This window comes from Crocodylus siamensis, chromosome 1 (assembly GCF_052110815.1).
Source record: "Crocodylus siamensis isolate JL-2025a chromosome 1, ASM5211081v1, whole genome shotgun sequence".
Lineage (NCBI taxonomy): Eukaryota > Metazoa > Chordata > Crocodylia > Crocodylidae > Crocodylus > Crocodylus siamensis.
Window position 1 is genome coordinate 413,226,733 of NC_143395.1, and position 19,512 is coordinate 413,246,244.

The 19,512-nt window shown below is 46.0% G+C and overlaps 1 protein-coding gene across 5 annotated transcripts in view; it reads left to right on the forward strand.

The window, feature by feature from the left end:
- The window catches only part of PAK1 (p21 (RAC1) activated kinase 1), a 154,186-nt gene extending 136,329 nt beyond the window's left edge, over nt 1–17,857 (forward strand). For all 5 annotated transcript variants that reach the window (XM_090030717.1, XM_090030718.1, XM_090030720.1 and 2 more), the window contains 7 exons: nt 340–388; nt 3,508–3,620; nt 7,879–7,996; nt 10,162–10,261; nt 12,480–12,676; nt 14,634–14,771; nt 16,604–17,857. In XM_090030717.1, coding sequence (XP_089886843.1) covers nt 340–388; nt 3,508–3,620; nt 7,879–7,996; nt 10,162–10,261; nt 12,480–12,676; nt 14,634–14,771; nt 16,604–16,690 — 802 coding nt within the window. In that variant the 3' untranslated portion in view covers nt 16,691–17,857. The remainder of the gene's footprint in view (nt 1–339; nt 389–3,507; nt 3,621–7,878; nt 7,997–10,161; nt 10,262–12,479; nt 12,677–14,633; nt 14,772–16,603) is intronic.
- Nucleotides 17,858–19,512: the final 1,655 nt, after the last annotated feature.

Genomic DNA, 19,512 nt, shown 5'->3' on the forward strand with positions numbered 1-19,512 from the left:
ACATAACAGGAGTCACTACCGCTGTCCCAGAATACGGTGCGATTAATTAGACAGTGGTTAAGACTAAGACCAAGACCACAACCATGTCAGGAGACTGTTGTGTTTGTAGTCAGTTCCCTGGCAATCTTTTTAACCACTGAGATTTGCTTGTAAGCACTGCAGATTGTTACTTACGCTTGGAAATGTGTGTGGCAGAGCTGGAAGGAAATATTCATTCTAGAAAGTTTTATGGATTCAAAAAAGTGTGTGTGTATGTGTGTGTTTCTGACTTTCTCTCTTTAATTCTAATAATGTCTCTCTTTTTTTTTTTCCCTTCTTACCCCCTTCATCCTTGCTTAGAGCCTCAGGCACAGTTTATACTGCAATGGATGTAGCTACGGGACAGGAGGTAAGAGCTACCAGGTCGCTGCACCCAGTTGCTTGGAATCATGCCCTAAAACAGGGGTGGCCCGTTTGTGGCACGGGGGAGCAGGGAGCAGAAAGCAGAGCAACAGAACGGGCAGGGGAAGGGGATTGGCGTGGCACTCAGAGAGGGCAAGGCTTAATTTGTGACACCTGCCAAAAGGTTGGCCCCTACTGCCCTAAAAGATCTATCTAATGCTGTAAAATAAGGACTTTCTTTCAAGGGTACGTGATGATTTAGCTTTCAATCAGAATGATTATTTGGGGGGGTCCTGTACGGCATGGGCTAGTAGACTGAGCACAGAACAGTAGGAACCAAGAGTGTGCAAAGTCTGCTCCAAGCATCCTTCTCATCTGGAGGGTTTTCTCAGCATCCTGGGAAACTGGAAGTGCATTCATGTACATGTGAATATAGTCATGATGCTAACATATAGCCTTTCCGAGCAAATCCTGTCCTTCTCCTGTATCACCTACGTTGACTCTAAATGACAGAAGCCGGGAGGACTCCTGCTTCCCCTTCCCAGTCTGTGTCCACTTGCTTGTCCCTCCTTAAATTGAGAGCCCTGATAGGCAGGGAATGTCCCTTTCTGCACCTCCACAAATAGTCCTTATTGCATATTCATTATTCAAAATAATTTGTGGAAGTTTGTAGCATCACTGGTCCCTAGAACATGGATCTATTTTGCATTTATACAAAATCATGAATTATGGATGAGCAAACTTAGTAGCTTCTGGCTTTTTTGCTGATGCTGTATTAGGAACTGGTAATGGGTGAGATGAAAAAGTGGTAATACTGCTGAACTTCAGCTCTGTGTGAAGGGGGAGCCGTAGTGGCTAGTTTGTTTTCCTAAGGAATTGTAAAGAATTGCAGTAGTCTGAAGAATTATATAATGCGTATTTTATGAAACCCTTATGTTGCCTCTTAGGATTCAATACTTGATTTCCATATAGATATTTGCACTCATTATACACCCTGTTACACCACGGACTTAAATAACTTCCATCAGCTCCAGGTTGTCATCAATCTAGGCATGCTCAGGTCTTTGATTTTTAAATCTGCATCTCCTTCATTGGTTTATGCCAGAAGCAAGGGGCTTTTTATGATATTTTTTATTGGGCAACTGTATAGGTGGGAGAGATGGTCCAATTAAACACATTGCTTCTCACATTTCTGGATCCTCATGGCTACAGTAACATTTCTCCCCTATCTTTCTACTCTGTTAACCTATTCCTTGGTACACGGAGTTCAAGTAGCTCTTTGTCACTGCTGTAAATCTTCCCTATTATTCTTAAGATCAATGAAAATGAAAGGCAGTAGATTTAAAACTAACTAAGGGAAATCATTATTCAATGTACAACTACATTGTGCAATGTCTTGTCACAATATATGGCAAGCCAGGGTGCTAACAAGATTACAAAGACTCTTGTGTCTTTATGAATAATTAGTATCCGATGTGAGCTTTGCCCTCTTGTTTTATGTTTAGCTCTTGCTAATTTGGAAGGGATGTGCGTGCATGTGGGAAGGCATAAGCCAAACTCCCATCAAGGTGAGGAAGAAATCCACCATGAATATAGTTTCTGGTTTCATGCACCCTAAGGGTTAGTTTAGGGGTTTCTCCTTGTTTTCTGGCTCAGTGAGGATTGAAGCGAGGATCCTCCTGACATAATTCAAAGTGTCACCGCTGGCTGTTTTACTCACAGCAGCTTGATAGCATTGTCAATCCAGCTGCAAAGCAGTGCAGTCTGTCTCCTCATCCCTCCTCCTCTTTCTCTGGTGTTTTGGGGTTCTCTGCACATATTGCCTTTCACAGTAATGTTGAAGTGCCCTCTGTACAGGTACTTGCCTGCTTCTGTGCACTTGACTTGCTGGCTCCCCCCGTCTCGGCCATGCTTTCTCCACACACAGCTCTGGTGTATGATTACGCTTCCATCTCTTTATCTTTGCCTAAATATTGTACAAAATGCAGTTGGGGTGTAACGACTGTCAAAATGATTCTGTTGTGCTGAGTTAGTCCTACTGATTTCACTGAGTGAGAGGCTGTGCTTTGTGAGCACGGGAATTTGGCCCCATATGCTGGCATTGTGATTACTTGGGTTTAATTAACAGCGCATTACACCAGATTTCTGTTTGTATGCATATGGATCTGGGTCTGTGTAACAAATGACTGTGTAAAGGAAGAGGATGCCAATTAATTAGAGTTTAATTCCACTCCTCCCAAGGTAACGCTAGGGATGGAGTTGAATCAAACTCCCAGGTCTGGACACCCGCACAGTTTGCATGTGAATGTTGTTGCTTCATCTCCTAGCTCTGGTTATAACCTTGTGAACATTTTACTGTGGGGAACAGCCCTCAAGCGACGTGATTTTGACCCAGACGTTTCTTGAAGCATGGCTTCCACCCAAAGCAAGAGGCTGATCCAAAATGAAATGATGCGAGTGACATTCCTGAATGGGTCACTGTTGGCCAAATCAGTCAGTGTTGTAGTGAGCAGCTGTTTGTTGCCTTGCCAAGAGTACTCAGGAGGAAAGCCATCCAACCATAACACAGGCCTCCGGTATGAAAGTATTGCCAGTATGTTTTTGGCTTGCTGAACTTGAACATGTCTGGAAATCACAGAATCATAAAAAAATGAGGGCTGGAAGGGACCTCAGGAGGTCACATCTAGTCCCACCCCCTGCTCAAAGCAGGAGCAGCCCCAGCTAAATCATCCCAGCCAAAGCTGTGTCTAGCCGGGTCTTGAAAACCTCCAAGGATGGCGAGTCCACCGCCTCTCTGGGTAACCGGTTCCAGTGTTTTACTACCCTCCTCTTGAGAAAATTCTTCCTAATACCTAACTTAAACTTCCCTGGCTGCAACTTGAGCCCATTGCTCCTTGTCCTGTCATCTGCCCCCACTGAGAACAGACCAGCTCCATCCTGGTTTGGAAATTGAAATGTATTGGAAGCACTTGTCCTCCTACCAAACTGCTTGGTCACCCTTGAGAGTAAAACTGGCCTTAAACTTTATTTGAAGTAGGATGCAAGAAGCCCAGATTAGAAACTGGCAGGTTTTGAGGTGACTTAATACATCTTTACTTTTTAATTTGTTTCCTCTCCTTATTGTAGGTTGCAATCAAACAGATGAATTTGCAGCAGCAGCCCAAGAAAGAGCTGATCATCAATGAAATCCTCGTCATGAGGGAAAATAAAAACCCCAACATTGTCAACTACCTGGACAGGTGGGCTCCCGATTCCAGATCTGGCTATAGGGCCACTGACCATGCCTTTCCAAGGCGACTTTGCTTGAATTCAGAGCAGGCTGATAAGCCAGACACTTTATAGTTACTCTGCCATGCCAGTGGAGAGAGTCCATTTCCTAAAAGACAGTCTTAAAAAATCCTCTTTAGCACTTAAAGTTCCCTTTAAAGATGATGGCATCAAATGCTTTAGCAAAACTCAGGCAGGTTTCCACATTGCGCCCCTTTCTCTTGTTAAAATGCTGCCCCATGAGCAATTTCCTCCCTGCCCCCAGAAGAGAAATGGAAATTGAGCTGTGCCATTCGCCTTTGCTCTCTCTTCTGTTGGGGCTGTGATGTGAATGATGCTGGCATGCTCCATTTGTGCAGAAATCTCCCTGCCAGGCTCCCAGGGTAGACTGTCCTGCTGGCTGTTGCTTACGCTGATTTTTATTTCCAGTCGAGCTCAGTTGGCTTGTTTCTTCCCTGACTCATAACAGCATAATTGGCAATTATGGGGGAAAAAACATGCCCTTGGCCCCTGATGAGGTATGAGCAAAGTGCGGGGAAGGGAGGGAGCAGCCACAAGGAGATGCATTCCCCCTCAGCCATGCACCAGGGGCTGGGTCCAGTGGCAGCCCTTGTGCTTGCACGGCCCAAAGACTGAGCATAGCTAGAGCTCAGAGGGGCGCTAACCTCTCTTCACTGGCAGCAGGACCTCTCCCTTCTCCGAGCCGACTCATATGGGATTATGCCCTTGGAAAGAATAAATTGGCTGCCACTGCTTGGCCTCTTAAGGCCTGGTGCCTAGTTCACGCCTGACACTGCTAGGTGTGTGGTACAACCCTGGCGGGGGTGTCTAGCACAGAACTGAGTATTACTGCATGCCTACAGGGTTGAAGTGTTGTAGCCGTGTTCGTCCAGGGAATATGTAAGGACGAAGAGGAGAGTCCATTGATGGATAAATGAATCCAAGATATCGCCAGACAGACCTTGCTTCTCACTTACCTGCACCAGACTTACCTGTACTGGTTTCTAAACAGATATTAAGCCAGTAAATGCAGGGAGGGAGAAGGAGTGTTAAAACCCACTTAGTGCCAACCCCCTGGTGAGGTGGTCTCACCAGATACACATCAGCTATTAAACCACCCTTCCCTCCCAGACCTTCAGCTTTCATTTAAAAAAGACTTGCTTCTAGCCCTCCCGGCAGCAGTCGTAATCCTGACATGCAACCACTGTACATATCACGACAGTGGCATTTCCACTGACTAATGCTGCTGGGTTGAAAGCTTCCCTGTGTATTGTTATGGGTGCTCCCACAAACTCACGGGATCAACTGTTTCTCTGTTCATTTTGCAGGAACATCCAATCTGTGTGATTTTCTTTTGGCTTCACCTGCCTTACTTGTGGCTGAAATCTTTTTAACTTTCCATCTGACAACTTCTAAGGAGCATATTAAGCTGTCAATAGAAAAATCCCTGGCTTACTGAAAGCTGGAAGTGCGGGGGTGTCATACAAAGACTCAAATTCTTGACTTTCAGGTGTTAGTGCAAAATAACTGCAAGAAGGCCTGTCACTTCCTAATAAAGCATTGAGGACTTTCCTTCCGTAAGCACAGGTTTATGATGATTGGTAATGATGTAGTGCTTTTTTTTCCCCTTGGGGGACAGGAGGACATAGGATCTTAAAACAGCTCCTGAGCCTGTCAGCACTCCTAAGATGCCTTAAAGAGGAGTTGGGCCTGATTCCCCCACCCAGCCTTGTACTGAGAGGATCTTATTTTGGGACCCATTTTAGTAGGACTCCTAAATCATGAATCAGGGTTGCCACATCTGACTTTAAATGACGTGCCCAAGGCCACACGGTGAATCGGTATCAGGGAACAGAATTTGGGTGCACTGACTCCAGCCCTGTATCTTAAACACAAGGCCTTTTTATGTCTGTAAAGTCTGCAGTGAACAGCTGAGTGACTAATCCTATCTTACACTGTGCGGAGAGATCAGGGTGATCTGGGGGAACCAGGCTGCTCCCTCTGATTTGCCTTTACTCAGCTGGAGCTGGCAGGAAGCACTAATTAATCCTGCATCCATGCCCCTTGTGTAAGATCTATCAGTTATGTAGGTAGCCAGGCCCTGGCTCGCGCACGTGGCTGCTGATTGGCACAGCTTCACATTCGCAGCAGGGCTCTTGGCTGCCTGCATCAGCTGCTCACCAAGTCAGCCTCCAGCCAAGGCTAGCTGTGCTGTACAGCACACGGGCTGTGCAAGGGTTTCCATTCTATTCTTCACCCTTGTTCTTGCTCTCGCTGTCCAGGCTATGAGGGCGCTTATGGCAGGGAAGGGAAAAGCAACTTCTCAGCCACCTTCGCTGATCTGGTGGAGGGTGTATCTGAAAGGAGAGATATCCATTTATTTGGGAGGAGAGCGAGCAAGATCCACCAGCTTGTAAGTGAGAGAGGTAGTGTCCTTGAGGGTCTGTTTGGAGGAGAGTGACCCAACTTTCATGGGGCAAGCAGGGCATCTGAGCTAACAAACAGTTTCATCCGTACAGTCCCTTCCTCGGTGCTGTGCAGAGCCACTGGCAGCTCAGCCCCTATAGCTATGGGATATACCACCGAGGAACAGCGGGCGCCTGGAGTCTGTCTACAAGCTATATTCTTTCATGTGCAGATACCCCTAAGTGAGTATGCATCTGCACATGAGAGCCCTGTGGACCCTAGCTACACAGAAAAGGCTCATCGCACTAGGGTGCCCGATCCTGCGCGTAGGCCATTAGGCCCTATTTGTCCTCATTTAACTAAGGAGAATCCCCTTGATTCAAGTGTTTCAAGGTCTGGGCCACTTTGGAACAAAACCCCACTCCATTAAACAGTCCTACATAGCCTTCGAGTCATTGCTGTGTCTCTCTCAAACCCAAATTGTGCCTTAACCCATCTTGATCCTGCCTACAGGAAGTTCCTAGCTAATCACTGCCCAGGCCCTCACCTTGCTTTCTGTCCTTGACAAGTCCCCAAGATTTATTAGTGACTCTGAGTCTGTCTGTTATCCTCTGGTCTTGAAGATGCAGAAGGATTGCTGCTTCTAATGAGGCCTGAGAGTCCCCAGAATGACACTAATGCAGTGTCAGCACCAGCACAGCAGCTTTTCACCTGATTCTGATCTTCTGTTTGTCCGTCTGTTGACCCTTGTCCATTTGCCAGCTCAGTTGGCTGCAAAAGCTCGTGCTGATAAAATGTGTACAGCTGAGGAGTTTTTCAGCCTCTTATAACTTTAAAAAAGGCAAAGGTAGGGGTGAGGGCAAGGAAAAAATGGGCATTGCTTATTTTCCCCTATACTGAGCAGATCTTCTTGGTGCCAGATCTTCGAACTGGCCCAAGATACAAACGTCCGTGTGGTTGCATTGTGGCTTGTAATGCTGGGGAAGTCTGTTAACTATGCTGTGTGGGGAGGCAAGTGGCGAAGCCCAGCTCTCAGAAAATGGGGGGTGACTAGACACAGGTGAACTGATCACGGGTCTGCTCCCCCCAAAAATTTCAGGGAATCGTAGGATCAGAAAGCAAGGGCTGGAAGGGACCTCAGGAGGTCACATCTAGTCCAACCCCCTGCTCAAAGCAGGACCAGCCCCAATTAGATCAGCTCAGCCAAAGCTTTGTGTAGCCTCCAAGGATGGAGACTCCCCAGCCTCTCTGGGGAACCTGTTCCAGTGGTTTGCTACTCTTCTGGTGACAGAGTTTTTCCTAATATCCAACCTAAACATCCCTTGTGGCAACTTGAGACCACTGCTCCTTGTTCTGTCATCTGCCACCACTGAGAACAGTCTTGCTCCATCCTCTTTGGGAGCCCCCTCCAGGTACTTGAAAGCTGTTATTAAATCCCTGTTCAGTTTTCTCTTTATCTTGAGGTTGGCTTTGCTCATTGCAAACTGCTTCCCCTGCCACAGTGTCTGCTGCAAGCTAGGAAATGTTGGTTGTGTCTGCTCCTTATGATGGATTAAAATCTGGGGTAAATTACTCCGTAGTAATAATCACACTGTGCACCCGCACCCTAACATTGTAAACCTATGGGATAGAGATTGTCTTTTAGCTGTGTATGTCCATCCAAGGCACACAATGTGCTTCATATCACTTGAGTACTGCGTGTATATCTTCGACCTCAAGCACAGCTGAACTGGCTATTAGTGACTAGAGTCCAACACTTTTAAAATAACTTTTCTCGAAGTTTATTTTAGCTATGAAAAAACTTTTTTTTTTCGACTTTTACAGTTACCTTGTAGGAGATGAGCTGTGGGTAGTTATGGAGTATTTGGCAGGAGGCTCCCTCACAGATGTTGTAACGGAGACCTGCATGGATGAAGGACAAATAGCAGCAGTGTGCCGAGAGGTGAGGTAACGCTCTGTAATTGAGAATGAACGGTATCAAATATGTATTTAAAGGTTCCCATGAAGTGCCATTTTCTCAGCAGCATGACTGTGGCTTTGAACTAGGTATCTTTTATATTTCCACAGGCCGTATCTGAACTGCCATAAAAATAGCCAGACCTAATTTAAGAAAAACAGTGAAATGAGAGCAGAATAGGCCAGCAACTGTATACACAACCTGTGGTACAAATGTTCTCCAATTCTGGATTTACTCCTATCAAATACTTGGATTTTTGCATATCCACAAGCCTTTATGTAAAATAATCTTGCCTTTTAGTGTCTGTGGGGTGGCATATTCACTTGCCCTTGCTTAAAAATATTGTGGCACAAACAAGTTTTTGCTGTGATGGCAAAATTATTACTGGTCTGGTTCTGTGGCCTGTTATGCAAGTGGTCAGGCTAGATGACCTGTTGGTTTTACAAACTGTTATCTCAGTTACCTGCAATGATTGTGTTTCCCCATTACATCACGATAATTCACTTTTATGCTGTATTAAATCTCTCCATTTACTTGCTCTGAGGGGCAAGTAAATCCAGGAGGATTATGAGCTAAGGAGAAACTTTTCATAGGCATGAATGGGGAATTAAGCATTCATCCTCCATTGGCTCTTAACGGGGGATAGGTGCCCAGTCGTCCCATGTGCCTCTGAAAGATCTTCCTCTCCAATCTCTGTGCAGTCCTGCAGTTTTGCTTTCCTCTTGCCCTGATGAATGATTGGCATGCCTGTTGTTTAAAACGTGGAAATCTTAAGGCTTTGTTGTAGGCTCCAGACTGCTGCTGGGGGTGCTATCACGTTGGCCGTGGACCCTGTCATCCTGGCGTAGTCCATACGTGTGAGTGGGGAGGTGTGCCAGAACCCAGACCTGGCCCCTGTGCAATACACATTACCCTCTCTCCACTTGTGAGAGAGGCTCTTTCCCTTTTAAACAGCTAGAGCATCTTCATCCCATCCACACACTTTTGAAGACTATGAACTAGGTAGAGACGAGCCAGGGAAGCTCTGCGACCACTTGGGTTTTAACGGGCCAGCTCACTGCTAGTGAAGGATTTTTTATTTTTTTTGGTATAAATGCTGGGCTAGAAGGTGAACTTTCATTTTTACTCAGGAGAACTTTTACAGTCTTTTCTCCAATGCCTGATGAAGGGTGTTTGTGCCCGAAAGCTTTCAGTTAAAGACTTTGTTTTGCAAAAGTCGTCTTGGTCTAATAAAAGGTTCATCCCTACTACGAGTCCTGATTGGGATATTGTAGAGACCTTTGTCAGGGCTTCTGCAGCAAGACGGGGTCCTGCCAGAGGAACCCAGGAACAATGTTGTCTTTGTTCTTATTCAGCCTGACCTACTTCTCATAAACAACTCAGTTCTCTGCATTAGTGTTTGGAGACCTGCATGCTATTCATTTGAAAGTTTCTGGGGTGGTCTTTCTTTTCAGGGTCATCTCAGCTCCCCCAGGTAGTCAGTGGGTCTCAGTCACTTGGGAGCTCTAACCCCCCACCCCCAAAACCAACCCCTCCCCACCAAAAATAACCAAACCCCAAAACAATCCCAGCATCATGTGGTAGCACATTAATGCCATAACTCTCATAATGATTCAGGTCCATTGATTATACCCTAATCGGCCTGATCTCCAATCACGTGGCTTGTCTTCCAGCAGAGAGACGGCTGTGTTAGTTAGCTGTGTTAGTCTGAAGCTGTGACACATAGTTAGCTGTGTTAGTCTGAAGTCAAGTAGGACTCAGGGTAGATTTACAGCTTATAGGGGTAGGGTGGGTGTGTGTGTGTAATCTCTTGCTCACTCGCACGCATGCGCACATGCTTCAACCCGTGGAAGTTTTGTAAGCAGCGAATTGAGCTTTCAAGGGCTAAAGCTTCTGCGATATATAGATTTATACTTTGGTTAGCCTATAAGGTACAAATCTACCCTGCCTTCAAAATACCAGCATTGGCAACGCCTATCTGATGTGGAGGTAAGATACAGTGCCTAGGTTTATATAATTTTAAGCCTGCATTTGGAACACGTCTCTTTAGACTTGACTGATCAGTTGCTTTTTTTTCCTAATGCTATTTTCTTAAGTTGTTGACAGGCTTTGATTCAAATTAAAACACTGTCTTGTGGCCTTTCTCACAGTGTCTTCAGGCTCTCGAATTCCTGCATTCAAGTCAAGTCATTCACCGGGACATCAAAAGTGACAACATACTGCTTGGCATGGATGGCTCTGTCAAACTAAGTATGCATAAGGGAGCTTGGGTGATGGCTTTAATTATCAGGCCGCAAATTAAAATGTGTATTGTCTTCTTGATGCGTGAGGGTGGTACAAGGAGTATATCATTAATATTTGTCAAGTACTTCACCACTGTGCAGACTATAGACATGTTTACATAGGTGTTAATGGGGCATCTGTTTGCATTAACGGAAGGTGCAACCATGAATCCCTGTGCCTTGAGATCATGGATTTCGATCCGGGTGGGCTTTGCCCGAGTCGACCATTTTTTGTTTGGTGTATTTAATGTACCTTTGATCTAACCCAGAAAATCTTCTCCCTGCCCCAGTTCATTATTTGTAGCCTAAGCAAATGTACTGTGGAAAATGGTAAAGGGAGCAGGAAAGACAGCATTATTTTTCAATTTTCCCAGACTATTAGCTCTGCTTGGCACAACCTGGGCTCTAAGAGCTGACCTGGATTCTTTTTCTGTGCACCTTGTCACCAATAATAAAGATTTTGCAACCACATCTGGCCTTTAGCAATACTGGGCTTACACAGGGGTGATTGCTGGGAGCCTAGCAAACAATTTTGTTAGTGCGTTAGGCAGAAATTAGTCCAGCTTCTCCTCACCTGGATGCATGCCTGTTCAAGGTTACCAGGAGACGCACATCTCCTTTTAGTCAATTAGAGCAGCAGACACGACTCCTAAATCCATGCAGGGAATAGATCTGCTGAGTAAGGAGGTGCCATATTTTTTACATAATTGCTTCTCAGAGTGGAAAATATTCCAGCAGATTAACTATCAACCAAGCTATGAATAGCTACCTAGAGAGCCAGGTCTGCGATTGTCTGTGTTAGATAACAACAGCTCTTTCAAACTGCATTTTATTATCCACTGTTTGTGGGCAGAGTTTGAAAAGTTTCTCTGAAAATAAAAGCCATGACCTTCCACATTGCAGTGGAGCCACTGAGACCAGCAAACTCCCTCAGGTTTATAAGCCAGAGATGGTTTTTCTTTTTGCTAGCATTACTGCAAGCTGAGCCTGAGATCTGAAAAATAAGCTGAGAATCCTGTCTGAAACAAGGTCTACAGTCAGAAAGTGGCTGGTAATCATGTTTATGGTGCATGAGACCAGGAGAGAAACCAGCTTGTGTTGCCTCTGTAGGGCTTACGGATGTTGACTTTTTACCTCTTGTTTTATGCAAAAAGAAAAAAAAAAGTCCATTTCTACAAAGCTGCTTTTGATCAGAAGAGCATGCTGTGTGCAAAAGTACTGTGAGTTTTTTGGTTTTTTCTTTTTTTTAGCTTGCACATAAATGTTCACACAGCACCTCAAATGCAGACGGGTTGAATGACACTTCTACTGTGGAAACTGCATGTTGGCTGAAAGAGCACAGACAGTACAAGCTATTTTCATAATGCCAGATTGGAACTAGCACCCGTTAACTTTCGTGGTGGTGTACATGCAGAATAAAAGCATGTCCTTTTTACATTTTCAAGGCACTGCAAATGCAGCAGGATGTAGTTAATTCTTCACTCCAAGGGACTTGGTAATAACTAATTACCTATGAGTGACTCATTATCAGTAGTTCTCCATTTTCAACCTTTTCCTGCTGAGTTTTGCAAGGTCTAGCAAGCCCCAGTAAAGAACGGCATTTGACATTTTTCCTTTGTTATAATATTATAAATATTCCAAGCTGAAGAGAGTATCCAGTGCTTTTCGTGAGGATCAGCTGTCTTGATGAGTGCAATGGATGGCAGGGGTCACTACCTTTTAAGATGACCAGTTAGCAGGTGCCACTCCATTGCAGTTGGTATGCGAATGGAAATGACAGTATTTTAACAGATGACATTAAGAAATCAATAGGACCCTGGTGGGATTTCAGTGCACCTACTAATAAGATCAAGATGTCAAGTGATTCCAGTGACTAATGAACCAGATTTTACTGTTGGTCAAATTTGACAGTGTCCCTGTAAAGGAACTGCTTCCCCCTTTCACACAGGATGTTGGCTCGAGCATGGGTCAGCTAGGGAATCAGGATGTGTCCAGTTTTGTCTTATGCTTTAGCCATGAAGCCTATGTACATTGCCTAGCTATAAGTTATCCAGAATAGGAAACTCCTTTTTCAGGTCTGTTTGAAACTTATACTCGGGCATTAGCACATACATCGTATGGATAAACCAGCTGAGCTATAAGTAACCACGCTCCGCACCGTTTTCTTTTTTTTTTTTTTTTTGCAGCTGACTTCGGCTTCTGTGCTCAGATTACCCCAGAGCAGAGCAAGCGCAGCACGATGGTGGGAACACCCTACTGGATGGCTCCTGAGGTGGTGACGCGGAAAGCTTATGGCTCCAAAGTGGACATCTGGTCTCTGGGCATCATGGCTATCGAAATGATCGAGGGCGAGCCCCCGTATCTCAATGAGAACCCTTTGAGAGTAAGCCAGCGCCGGGCCATTTCAGTGCTCAGTGGGTCAGAGCCAAACGGGCATGGTGTACTGGACCGTCCTAAGGTTCCTCAGGATATCTCCGTTTTCAGCCTTAGGCAGAGGCAGGCTTGTTAGGCTCTTCTCTCAGCCCAGCTACTAAACTAGGTCAGCAGTAATGCGAGAATATCCTCTCCTGCAGTGTTTTTCCACAGCCCTTGCCTTGCCCAGGCTAGAAATAGGCATGAGACAATTTTAGATGTTTTCAGAACGTGTGAAATTTTAGTTTCAGAAAGGAGTCTTCCTTTCTGAGACGGCCGGCTCATCCGTGACACCCTGTCCTGCTGTGGCCCGCTTCAGAGCACGGCCCGTACCCCTTTGTAAGGTGGCAGGGGCCAGATCATACACAATGACCCACAGCCACAAGTTGGGGGTAGTGTGGAGCCAGAGAAGTGCTGCAAGCCTATATTAACGCCCTGAACCCAAGCCATCTCAGTCTTTCCCACTCTGATTCTCATGCTCTGACAAAGGTGGATGTGGTTGCAAGCTATGCCAGAAACTTTGAAAGTAAAGCCCTTTTCCTAGCTCTGAAAACTTCTTTCTGTGTTGAGTTTTGCTTGATCTGAATGTAGGGCCCAAACTTCCTGTCCCCCTATAACATATGCACCAGCCCTGCACTCGGCATCTGAAATGCTCTTCCCCCTATAGTCATTTTCATCCCCTCCCTGCACCCCAACATCTCCCTCTCTCAATGGAGGAACATCGGTTTCTCCCTGTCTTACTGGTACGTGGCTCCCTAAAGGTGAAGACTGTCTAGCCCAGTGTGAGCCCTTGAGGAAAAGCTCAAAGGGGAGGTGGCAGGGAAGAAAAACGTCAAGCAACTGGTGTTGCATTACTGTCCTCGTTTCATGTAATGCAACCTTTTGACCTCCTTTAATTTGAGTTGCCCTAATTCCCAGGCTCCTGTGAGAGATTCATTGCTTTACAGGATCTGATCAGCGCGTCTGAAAAACCTTCGGGCTGCCTGGCAGCATCTGACTAGCTTTTTCCCCTTACTGCTTTTCAAACACATGCTTTCTCCTTGAGAAAGTCCTAGAGTTGGCAGCCCGAGCCTTTCAGACATACTTGGTGAAGAGCCGCTCTGTTTGCCGTGGTCCGTTTTACCCTAGTGGTAAAATAGTTGCTCGCGCAAGGGAACTGAGTCTCCCTTTACAACCCCTCTTTCATAGGGGCTTCTGGCACCTGGAAGGGTTGGGCCCCAAGGGCTTGTCTCCAGAGGGAGATGTCACTGGCAAAGCTGTATTGGTATAGCTACACTGCTGTGATTGCACTGGTGAGAGTTGCCATATGGACGTCCTTTCTCCAGCATGAGGATTATTCTGCTGATACAGTTAAGTCAGTTAAATTTCTGCTGGAGGTGCAGCATGGGCGGTTTCTCTTCTTGCAGACCCCTCTGGGTTGTAGGGTCCAAATCCAGATTATCAAAATAAAACGGTAGAGGACTGGATCCTGCTGAAGCGATGAGGTGGGAGGGGTGTGTGTCCCTCCTCCTAGGATCTCTTGAGCATATATTAACTACCTTTACAGAAGCAAGACCCCCCTGCTTTACCGGTGGCAGGTTAGGGTGCTATGTCTTGTGTTGTGGCAGGTTGACTGCAGTTTTGCTAAGAGTAGATGTGTATAGGATGGCTTGGATAGGGCTGATCCTGCCTCAGGCAGGGGGTTAGACTAGATGTGACCCCCAGAGGTCCCTTGCAGCCCCACTTCCGTATGATTTCGAAGGCTGGCAGCAGTTGTGTGTGCAAAAATCACTGCAAAGATTGGGCATCTAAACAGGTTGTTCCTAACTGAGCACGCCGGGGAAACAGGAGCCATAGTGAGGTGTAGAGGGGGAGTGGGGCTTGAAACAGGAGTGAATTTCAATCCCTGCTCTGTTATATTTGGTTTCCTTGATGCTTGTTTGCTTCAGGCCCTGTATCTCATCGCTACCAATGGCACCCCAGAGCTGCAGAACCCAGAAAAGCTGTCGCCCATATTCAGAGACTTCCTGAACCGCTGCCTGGAGATGGACGTGGAGAAGAGGGGCTCTGCTAAAGAACTGCTGCAGGTAACATGGGCAGGGGGCACAGGCAGGTGCAAAGTGACTCCCGGAGAAGGTCCCAGGGGTGGACTGGTGAAGATTTTGGCTCCAGATTATGGTCTTAGGTCCAATCCCTTTTAGCCACAGCCTAATGGGCATAGCCACGAGGAATGTTCTGCCTGCCTGGTTCAAAATGAGCGCTCTCGTCCTCATCCTGCAGAGTGCTGAGCCCCCCGGGGAGGTGCTGGGAGCCAGCTATTCCCGTGGCTTTTTCAGCTGCACAGGAGCAAGCACTGGCTGTGCTTGTACTTCACCCCCCACCTTACTTGCTCCATGCTTTCCTTCCCTTGAATGCTTCAGACCACAGACCTTCCTCCTTGCTTCCCTCTTGAATTCAGCTTTGCCTTGTGCCTGCTTCTCCCAAGACCCCTGCTCATGCATCAATCCTAAACCATTTGGTTTGGAGATGCTATCTCAGGCAGGGGGTTGGACTAGGTGACCTGCAGAGATCCCTTCCAGCCCTATTTTTCTGTGATTCTACAAACTACTACTATGCAGACACTCATGCCATTCCCAAATCCTTGCTGCCTTTGTTTTTGGCACCTGGATGACTCCATAGTCCAAATGCTTTCTAACTTTAGGGTGCAGAACATTAGTATCCCCATTCCCTCTTAGTCTTGGTCCTCTCAGTCTCAGAGTCAAATTCAAGCATGCTGTCCAGGGTGTTTGCCCATGAGTTGGTGCTGGTTCAGCTCCTGCAGAAGCTCTCTGGGTGTCATGCATGCAATGGATGCAGTGGTAATGTCCCTCACTTACCAAGTGCACTGTGGACATGCCCTACCTTTCTTCTCCCACCGAAGTCCGTCTAAGCCTGGACCTCGCATCTCTGGCTGGGCTGGCATGCCACAAGGTCCCCTGTTACCTCATACCCACAGAATCCCTTTTCCCTCAGGTGCAGACATTGCCACATCTTAACATTAACCTCAAAGTTGCCGCTGTCAGTACCTGGTGAGCTCTGCATAATAGCACCACGTGCAGGGTAGCAAGCATTTGATAACAGCAGCATTGGGTTGCATTAAATAGGGTGTTTTGCACTGATGACTTGCACACATGCTTCCTTAGCTAGCACATGGTTTTCTTTGGGGAATCTGACTAGAGCTGTGCCAGATCTCCAGATCCGTTTTGCAAATATTCAATAGATTTTTAAAGGTTGGAACGTCTGGCTTCTTGTAGAGAAGGTTGAGGGAATTTGCCCCTTGATTCCCTCAGTCAGCCCTATAATATGTGGTTGAATTATAGCATATCCCGTGTCTTTGTTCAGACCCTGCAGCTTTGTTTTACGGGAACAGTGACTCTCAGAACTCACCTCGCTGAGCTCCATGGGTTTGTTGGAGGCAAGGATTTTGCGGGGTGGCTTCTTTAATTGGACCAACTGCAGAGTTGGGATAAAGTTAGAGAAGCTGTTGAGTGCAAAGCCACTGCCTTCAGATTTGAAGAAGAATGCTTTGCATTCACTAACTTGCTTGACTTTCAGTGGGTCCAGTAAAAGATATCCCAAACAATCCTTGCCTCTCACATAATTCCTGGGCTGTCACAGCTATAACGTCACTCTAGCACTACCACAGTATGGTGTTGTTGAAGGCGTGCGCACAGTCCGGAGTTTGCAACTTTGCAAACCAGGAACTTGGGCTGGGTTAGCTCAAAAGGTTTGTGGCTTTACCAATTCTTTGTGACTTGAGAGTTGAGCTCATCATTAGACTATAAACTGTGCGGGCTTCCTGTAGCTTCAATTAAGTTGTTTCCTGCTCTTGCTGGACTTGACAGATGTCCTCAATAATTGTCATCTCCTTTTCTCCTAGCACCAATTCCTGAAGATCGCAAAACCCCTCGCTAGTCTGACGCCCCTGATTACGGCAGCAAAGGAGGCAGCCAAGAATAACCATTAGAACAAAATCCTTGTAGTCATCGTGCCAAGCCTGTTAGAAGTTCATTTCAAAGACTGAATATTTGCCCTCCTCCTTCTTCAGGATGCACAAGACTTTTTGGCCCTGTGAGAATGGCTGGCAGAAGTAGTATTTGTTGAATGTTAAAGGGATACGTGATGGGGACGTTGTTTATCTTAAGTAGCAAATCGTCTTTCCTCCCTCTTGCTGGGAAAAGAATATTTTGTATTGACAGGTTTTCATGAAAACCTCTGAGTCTGACCTGACACGTAGCACAGCCAGTTTGTTTTCGTGTTTCTTAATGTGTTTTATTTTGAAAAACTAATGTGGAGCCTTAGACCATGTTTATTTTAATAAATTAAAATCTCTCGCTGGCTGGACTTCCTTCGCCTCTACCAAGCTCTGTTGTTCCACTACTGAGACTCCTGCATGCTTTGGATTACTTGAAAGAAGGAGCAGCCAGCAGAAACGGGAATAGCTTTAGTCATTGAAGGGGATGCCAGAGCATGCAACATCCAGATGCTGCTTCGTCCTGCCGGACACGCCTGGAAGAGAGCTGAAATAGTTTGATAAGGCTTCCTGCTGCCACTGGAAGATTTCAGTCATGGGTGGCTTGTGTGCCATGTCTTGTAAATCAGCTTCTCAATTACATTATCATCTTTCACTTCTCAGCTCTGGTCCTGTAGACTCCGGTGCTCAGTGCTACCAGCTAATAGATTGTTTCTGAAACTAAACTTGCTGGCAAGCTACAGGAGACTGTGCCAAAGAATGGGGCAGAGCTGCTTTAAAATGACTTTATTTGTATAGCAAGGTTTGTTAGACAGAGCATTGCCCTAGGTTGTAAAACAGTTAATACACTGGTTGCCATTATAAAGTCAACATTTGCCTGCAGTTACCACATGGTGATACTTGAGAAAGTATTGTTTGTAGGCCAAGGAGAAACAGCCTTATCTTGGAGGCTGTTGCCATTAAGTACCCATGAGGACAGTTTCTGAAGTGAGGGAGGGCCTTGTTTTCTTTAGCTGGAGGACTGAAAGGGTGAAATCCTCTGCCTGCTACAGTTTGTAGAGTATCTGGTGAACTGGCTCTGCATCTGAGTGGAGATATCTGTGTCCTGGGCTACATTCAGCTGTACATTGGTTTTAATAAAATGATTGCTGCATTTCTTAATGTGGGAGATGTGAAGGGTTCACTTCGTTTGTCATCAGTAAGATCCTGTCAAGTTAGACTGTGGTATTTGCCATTAAGTGCCTGGATGTGGTAGGTGAAGTGGTGCAAGCAAGGATTTCTTACACTCCATCCTATGGACCTGCTGGTGTGTTACGAAGTGGGGCATCAGGAATCAGCTGCTTTGGCTCCACAGCAGGTAAACTGGGAGTTGTATGCATGTGTGAAGGGAAAATACCTGTATTAAAACTGGGAGAGCTGCTTGCCTTGCTCTCCAGGGGCGTTTGTACACGCCACGTTTTTGCCCTTTCTTGCGCTGCAACAGCGTGACTGTTTCTATGAGTGGGTTTTCCAGATGCTTTAAAAGTCTTTCTGGTGCATTAAACTAAAATTCCTCGGACATAGTTTAGTTGGGCTTGCTGCGAATTAAAGCGTCATGTCCATGGATTCGTTGCATGCGAACACAAATGCACTTAAAGATGTGTAATAAGCCTCTTGTTCCACCAGTTGGCGCTGTGACTTTTTTGTAGTTCAACCCTTCAATTTGCTGCCACTTTTAAATTGCTTTCACTTTTTTTTTTCTTGTGCCATTTTCCAGCTCCCTGCTCCCATGGCTGCATGGCAGGCCACGGGGTGGCAGGGCAGTGTGGGACCATCCCTCTCTTCAGCACCGGCCCTGGACTTAATTCGTTCAGAAACCTAGTGCATGAAAACACTGATGTGATGCTCCAAAATAAACAAGTTTACATGTTATAAACCTATTTAATTTAATGATGATTAAACCCTGTGATGTGTACAGGCACCACAGGCTGCTTCCTTGCTGCAGCTCACTTCTGTGCGCTGGTGTGAGTTCCACTGACCTATGAAATTGCACGTTTTGGGGGTTGTATCAGGTTCCCGGTGAAGTAGTAATATCACGTGGCAGCTCAGTTCAGCTCCTGGGTGAAGCCAGTACTCTCTGATCCTTCCTCTTCTCTCTTTCTAATCTGATCTGATTGTCTACCCCTCTCCTTTCACCATGGCACATGATTGTCATCATCTGAAATAACTTGCAGGGCATGCAGGAAGCGACGGACTGATTATGGTTTTGGTTTTCCTAAGTTCATGCCTTGCCTATTGGCTTGCATGCAAAGAAACATGAGTGTTTTCTCCGTGATGCTGCTTTGCAGTATTCCTTGGCCCTTGCAGGGTCTCAGTATCTAGTTAGAAAGAAATATCACGTGGGGTTTCCCAAGGGTCTGTGCTGGGTCCAGGACTGTTTAACATCTTCATTAATGATTTAGACAATGGGATTAAGTACATGTTTAGCAGATTTGCGGATGACACCGATCTGAGTAGAGTTGCAGACACTCCAGATGTTAGCTCTAGGATCCAGAATGACTTGGATAAATGGTCTGAAATGAATTGGATGAAATTCAGCAAAGACAAGTATGAAGAACTGCACTTGGGAGGGAATAACTTCGTGCACAAATACAGACTAGGGCATGACTGACTAGGATGCAGTGCTGCAGGGAAGGACCTGGGGGGTTACAGTAGATGGTAAGCTGAATGTGAACCAAGAGTGTTTCCTTGTTGCAAATAAAAGGGGGGGAAAAAGAAAAAAAAGGTGTAGTGGCTTGTATTAACAGGAGAGTCTCTTGGAAATCAAGGGCAGTGAT